Below are 7,564 nucleotides of genomic sequence, written 5' to 3'. Positions count from 1 at the left end.
TGTGGTATGCGGGCCTCCCTCTGTTGTGGCCTCTCCCGTTGCGGAGCACAGGCTCCGGACGCGCAGGCTCCGCGGCATGTGGGATCCTCCCAGACCGGGGCGCGAACCCGGTTCCCCTGCATCGGCAGGCGGACGCGCAACCACTGCGCCACCAGGGAAGCCCTCTATGATCCATTTTGATTTAATCTTTGTGAAAAGTGTAAGGTCTGTATAAATTATTTTTGTATATGAATGTCCAATTGTTCAAACACCATTTGTTGAAAAGTCAATCCTTTCTCCATTGAATTGCCTTTTCTCCCTTGTAAAACATCAGTTTATTATAAATGTATGAGTCTATTTCTGGACTCTCTATTCAACTGATGTATTATTTCTATTCTGTCATCACTACTATGCCATCTTACTAACTGTAGCTTTATATTAAGTCTTGAAGTCAAGAAGTATTAGTTGTCAGTTCTCTGGTTTTTGTTTTGTTTTGTTTTGTTTTTTTGCGGCATGTCAGCTGACAGTTTTATTGCATGGGGTAAGGGGATAAATCGCTCAGGAGCTCTTGGTGGGGCGGGTCCACTTCCTCTTAACCATCCCAGGCTTCTGACTGCGCAGGATGGCGGCTGGCTCTGCGGATGGCGGCCATGCGCAAATCTGGGCGGTACTTGTTCTTTCGAATCATGCGTCGGTTGCTGCTGAGGGTGGCCTGAGCATTCTCGTCGATGGTGGTCCACACGTAGGAAGTGGCTGGCTTTCCCTGGCCGGATCTCTGCTTCCTGACCACCACGACCCCTTTGCCGTCCGCTGCCGTCTCCACGCCCACAGTCTTGCGGTGAATGAACCCGTTGTAGCGGAAGGAGTTGCGAGCCTTGAGGTTATTGGGTTTGGTGCTGTACGTGTTCCTCTTGATCAAGAAGCTGCAGCAGGTCCTCATGACGATCTACTGCAGATGCGCGGACAGAGCAGCAGCTCCTCTCCTGGCAGCAGCCAGAGACGGAAAGGCCTCTGGCTTTGTTCTTTTTCTTTAGTATTATATTGGCTATTCTTGGCCTTTGGCTTTTCCACATATACTTCAGAATCAGTTGGTTGACAGTGCCAAAAAACTTGATGGGAATTTTATTCAGATTCTGTTAAATCTACTGATTAAATTAGGAAGGATTGACACCTTAATCATAGTGACTCTTCCTATCCATGGACATGGAATATCCACCTATTTAGATCTTCTTTGATTTCTTTCATCAGAGTTTGTAGTTTTCCTCATACAGATCCTGTACATATTTTTTAGATTTACATCTAAGTATTTTAATTTTTTGGTGCTAATAATGTAAATGTTACTGTGTTTTTATTTTCGAATTCCAATGGTTCATTGCTGGTATATAAGAAAAATTGACTTGTATATTAATTTTGTGCCCTGTAACCTTGATATAATTGCATATTAGTTCCACTAGTGTTTTTGTCAATTCTTTTTCTACATAGACAATCATGTCATCTGTGAACAGACACCTTTATTTCATCCTCCTCAAGCTGTACAAATTTTATTTCCTTTTTAGTCTTAGAGGATTAGCTAGGACTTCCAGTACAGTGTTGAATGGGAGTGGTGATACGGGACATCGTTGCCTTGTTCTTGATCTTAGAGGGAAAAGTTTCTAGTTTCTCACCATTAAGTATAATGTTAGTTGTAGGATGTTTGTAGATGTTCTTTATCAAGTTGAAGAATTTCTCTATATTCCTAGCTCTCTTTGACCTAGGACACCTTCCTTACTTTTCTCCATTGTCTTAGTATATTTCTTGTGTTCTACTTCACAGAGTAAAGAGAAACCATCATACATATTGGAATTCTATCTAGTACCCTCTAACAAACCTACAAATCTATTTAGAAGAGCTCTTATCCCTTCTTTAAAACTTATTTCATTAGTGAGGGAGAAGGTCTTCCTATCTAGGACCAGGGCTACCCTTCCTAAATTGGATTCTATTTCTTGGAAACCTCAAAATATCAACCAGACCTTATTCTCCCAATATGGTCAATAATTCTCTTACAGCTAGATTCACCCCCATCATAGTTAAACATCATTAATTATCTCCCTTAAAAAAAATCTCTCAACTCACAGGGCTGCTCATTTCCCATTCTCATTTACAATGAAAATAATGGAACAAAAATCTCTCTATACCTATGAGACCTTAACCATATTAGATTGTATATTTAATTAAAATATTCCCTCCCCATTGCTACCCCCATTCACATTAGGTCTGGCCATGTGACTTTCTTTCGTTAATGAAATTATATGTGAGAGTGATATGTGCCACTTCTAAGAAGCTTTTAGAGTAATTGCATGGTCCTGCCACTTTTTTTTTTTTTTTTCTTTTCTAACCACTATGAGACCAATAATGTCCCAGATAATGGCTCTCACTTCATTCTGGTTCTGAATGATTCAGGACATCAGAAGGGCTGATGTTAATCTACAATGGATACTGGCTGAGCACCAAGTCAACCTTTGCAATCATACGCCCATTGAAATTTCAAAGTTGTTCTTTATTGCCTCATACTTTAGCCTACATTGACTTGTACATGACTTCTTGCCTCCATTTTCTCTCTCTCCATTACCCTTGACCCACTTAAGTCTGATTTCAGGGCTATCTCATTTAAAGATTATATTGCAATCTGCAAACATAGACTCTTCCTGACTTCTCCCTAGTTCCTTGTTGCTTCCTCTCAGTCCTCAGTCCCCATTTCCTTGGCCATTGAATACTGGAATTTCTCAAGATCTATCCTAAGACTTCATTCCTTCTCACTCTACATTATAATCTTAAAAAGTCTCAACAGATCTATGATATTATTTTCTTCCTTTCTCTACCTGATGTCCAAACTTATACGTTCAATCCAAATTTCTGAGTTTCTGAGTTTATATATATATAGAATATATACACTGTCTACTTAGTACCTCCACTTAAATACTTTCAAGAAGTATCACATTCAATATATCCAAAACCAGGTTTGTTTCTAGCGTTTATTTCATTTTCTCTCATTTCCTCACAAGCTTCATAGGCCAGAGCCCACGTCTGTTTTTGACTCTTACAATACCTTTGAGAAGGTGCAAAAATTCCAAGCGTGATAAATTTTAAAAATAACAATTATACATATCAGGGTGAAACTGCAGATAAAGATACAATGTTTAAAGTGAAAAGAAAAGGTATTTTTCATTCAAGGACTGACTATAGTCAGACAGCTGACTTCTTAGAACTGACAGAGTAAGCCATAAGTTAGTGGAATATTATATTTAAGAGGCTACAAGAACACACTCTCAACCTAGAATTGTATATTCAATGACAAGATCTTTCAAGAATGAAACAGAATTAGAGACTTTTTCACCTAAATTAAAAACTGAAGAGCATGTAGTGCCAGTGGCTTCTCTCTAAAGAGAATCCCAAAAGATATACTTTAGGCAGAAGAAAAATGATACCAGATGGAAATCTGAGAAGCAAGAATAATGCAGGACTGGAGAGTGGCAAATATGTGGGTAAATCTATACAAACATTTACTGAATAAAACCATAATGTCTAATTTTGAAATATAGAAGGAAAATGAAAGGACATAATTCAAGATTGGAGTGACAAAGAATATCAAGGGAGTAATACATATTCAGGATACTGTTACCATTTTCTTTTAAAACTGTGTGTAGGTTACGTATTTAGTGTACTGTTTTTCTTTATACCCTACAGATGTGTTATAAATATTGCTTTAACTAATATTTAATAAAAATATAAAAATGCATTTTCTTATCTCCAGCTGAGTATGAAACATGTTTATGGAGAAGTAAAATCTATAATTCATTAGAAAGTAAGACCAGCCTAGTTCACTATTCCTCATACTTCCTAAATTATAGATGTATTCCAAGAACTGATCCATGTTTTGAAACCCTTTAGTTTAGTGGCTTAGTCTATAATTCTGCACCAAAATAGTTGCAGCCTTCTATGTAGTCCTCTGAGGTATTAGTGGGTGCTTCTGACATCTGGACAAGATGAGCTAAGTGCAAAAAACCACAGTACTATATTTTTTTTGTTTTAAAGGAAATGATCAGGCTTCCCTGGTGGTGCAGTGGTTAAGAATCCGCCTGCCAAAGCAGGGGACACGGGTTCGAGCCCTGGTCCAGGAAGATCCCACATGCCACGGAGCAACTAAGCCCGTGTGCCACAACTACTGAGCTTCCGCTCTAGAGCCCGTGAGCCACAACTACTGAAGCCCACGTGCCTAGAGCCGGAAGATCCCACATGAGCTTCAGCTCTAGAGCCCGTGAGCCACAACTACTGAAGCCCACGTGCCTAGAGCCCATGCTCCACAACAAGAGAAGCCACCACAATGAGAAGCCCTTGCACCACAATGACGAGTAGCCCCTGCTCACCGCAACCAGAGAAAGCCCACGCGCAGCAATGAAGACCCAATACAGCCAAAAATAAATAAATGAATTTATAATAAATAAATAAATAATAAAGGAAATGATCTAGTTGATATAGTTTGAAAAATGTGATTAGTGAGGTCATCTGGAATTTCATTATTTATAATGATCTTAATAAATCTCAAGATTATGTAACAACAGTTGAAGGTCACTTGCTATGTAAAGGCATTACTGTAGTTCTAAAAGCTACTCTGAATTATTACATTACTGTGCCAGAAATGCAAATCTTCTTGAAGCTGTAGTGGTAAAATACTAACTTTTTCTGGCATCTTGTTCTATAACACAAAACATCACCCTTCACAGCTTCTACAGAGGACAGAATTAGTCTTAAGAGAGTCATCACGGCAGACGCTCATAGATCCTGCCATACGAGGGAAAATTTCTACAACAAAGTGCCTAATCATTTTAACTAAGTTTTTAGCTGTAATCTCATAATATCTTTATAAAATCAGTCAGATAACAGCTTCAATCATTTCAGTACAACTTGGGAAGTTTTAGCTAGGGAAGTAGCAAAAGCACAATATACTGTTGAGAACTACAGAACAGCCAGGTGAAATCTGCCCATGATCCTAAAGAGGCCACCCACTGGGGTTTGTTTATTTTATGGTCAACACATAAATTAATTTCAAGATTATCAGTTACTTTTTATTACTTATTTATTGTCTGATATTACCTTTGAGAAGAAACGTGCCACATTCAGGGATATTGTAATTATTTCAATTTATATTAATATTTGAATAAAATTTCAAACAACTACTAATTTTTCCTTATATTTAAGTGCATTTTAAGTATGACCTAAGAAGATCAGAAGGCCTGCTACCAAAAAAGCATTTTCATATGGAGGTACGCTGGTTTTTCTCCATTATTCCCTTTCTAAGATCTCCATACTTCTCTGCTTTGCTTTGCAGACCTGCATGGCTGATCTCTAGGACATATTGTTACACTAGCTTCTGATTGGAAAATGCCTGTAAGAAGCATCTGCAGGACAGCAGATCAGCAGGTAGGGTGGGAGAGATTGAGATATTTCCTCCCTGCATATTCACTGCTGTGGCAAAATTTTTCAGGAATAATTATAACTTTTGAAGACTATCACATCTACCAAATGATCCCGTTTAGGGCTCTAGCTCTCTTGGGCTCATCCCCTTGTTTCTTAGTTTTTAACAGATATAACTTCTTCCTACCGTTGCTATTCTTTGGCGCTTCAACATCTTTTGTTTGTTTCCTTAGTCCTGCCAACCACTCTGTAAGTCGACCCTTCCTTAAAAAACTTTCTTCATTTAAACCATCTGAGTGCAACTTACTTCCTGCCAGGCCCGTGAGTGATACAGAAAGTGTTTGAACCATAACTAATATATTCAATTGAGAAGACAGAATAGTAGAACATTACTACTCTTAACATAAAAGCCCATAAAATATACAAGTCAGAAGGGAACAGGCTATAAGCACTGTGAATGCAAATACATGGCTACTTTTCTATGTAATTGAAGACTGACTCATGCATCCATTATTAATAGTAGGTATCAATAAATATTTTTTAAAATATTTGGAGTTTACTATGGAGTTAGCTCAAAATTTTAGAATACAGTATTACTAAAATCAAGGATTCCTTTAGTCATACTTAGGCTTATTAATTTTACTCATTAGTTTCAGAAAGAGAAAAAAAATTGCACATAAAACCAAAAGACTGCCCCCAGAATTCCTGCCACCAACACATAAACAGATGCCATTGGTCAAGAATGCAACATTAGTTACAGAAAAAATTTATCTGATCTCTTGCTCTATTGATAGGTCGTTAACATTTTTGAAAATTCTTCATACTTGAAAGCAGCTCAGTTTAAGGTTATATGCAGTTTAAGGTGTTCATATTTAATAGGAGATGTAAATATACCAATTGATGGGCCAGGGCATATAGAAGACAGAAATTATAACAGGTTAGACTTGTCTTCTCAGTAATGATCTTCCTGCAAGAAATCAGCACCCTGAAGGTGTTCCTTTATATGAATGAAGGCCTAAAGACTATAATAGTGCAACAAAATTAAGAAGACAAGGTTGCTGTAATGGCCATTTTTGCAGAAATAAGTGTAAGAGCCTGGAATTCACCATCAACTTTAAAAGTCAGTGTACCACAATGTTCATTGCAGCTCTATTTACAATAGCCAGGACATGGAAGCAACCTAAGTGTCCATCAACAGGTGAATGGATAAAGAAGATGTGGCACATATATACAATGGAATATTACTCAGCCATAAAAAGAAACAGAATTGAGTTGTTTGCAGTGAGATAGATGGACCTAGCGTCTGTCATACAGAGTGAAGTAAGTCAGAAAGAGGAAAACAAATACTGCATGCTAACACATATATATGGAATCTAAAAAAAAAAAAAAAAAAAAAAGGTTCTGAAGAACCTAGGGGCAGGATAGGAATAAAGACGCAGACACAGAGAATGGACTTGAGGATATGGGGAGGGGGAAGGGTAAGCTGGGAAGAAGTGAGACAGTGGCATGGACATATATACACTACCAAATGTAGAATAGATAGCTAGTGGGAAGCAGCCACATAGCACAGGGAGATCAGCTCGGTGCTTTGTGACCACCTAGAGGGGTGGGATCGGGAGGGTGGGAGGGAGACGCAAGAGGCAGTGTATATGAGGATATATGTATACATATAGCTGATTCATTTTGTTATACAGCAGAAACTAACACACCATTGTAAAGCAACTATACTCCAATAAAGATGTTAAAAAATAAAATAAAAGTCCAATATTTTGAGTAGGAAAACAATGTGCTAACATAACAAATGTGAGAAATTTTGCAATTTCTGGTTTTTGGAGTTCAAGAGAGTTACTCAGTGCAAGGGGAAAGTCAAGGATAAATTCCTGATATAGCTCTTTGAAAAAAATATATAACAGCCAATAAATGTGAAATAGTCACCAAAAAAAGTGACATTAATGGTACCTGATGATGTGTGAAACCATTATGAGTTTTCTTTGGAGGCTGTGTCTTTGGTAGATCTAAAGTCTCAGGTTTAGCCAAGTTTTACTCTTCAAAAAATAGGAATGCATGCCATTCACAGTAATGTGGAAAAAAAAGAAGTAGTTTCAAGTAGGGGCAAATATTTAACTATCACTCA

General features: G+C 37.9%; 1 protein-coding gene and 1 long non-coding RNA gene across 2 annotated transcripts in view; both read right to left on the bottom strand.

Annotated features, from left to right (window-relative positions):
- LOC114484375 (uncharacterized) overlaps positions 1-7,564 on the bottom strand; it is a 188,033-nt gene that overhangs the window by 77,284 nt on the left and 103,185 nt on the right. The window lies entirely within an intron of this gene.
- Positions 572-919, bottom strand: LOC102983096 (60S ribosomal protein L28-like). The gene has a single exon (XM_055080625.1). The coding sequence runs from the start codon at positions 917-919 to the stop codon at positions 572-574; it is 348 nt and encodes a 115-aa protein (XP_054936600.1).

Source organism: Physeter macrocephalus, chromosome 19, assembly GCF_002837175.3.
Source record: "Physeter macrocephalus isolate SW-GA chromosome 19, ASM283717v5, whole genome shotgun sequence".
Classification (NCBI taxonomy): Eukaryota; Metazoa; Chordata; class Mammalia; order Artiodactyla; family Physeteridae; genus Physeter; species Physeter macrocephalus.
This window is presented reverse-complemented; position numbering and strand designations above follow the sequence as displayed.

What these genes read in the sequence shown, in the direction of transcription:
- LOC102983096 (XM_055080625.1), bottom strand. Translation starts at nt 919, where the DNA reads ATGAGGACCTGCTGCAGCTTCTTGATCAAGAGGAACACGTACAGCACC.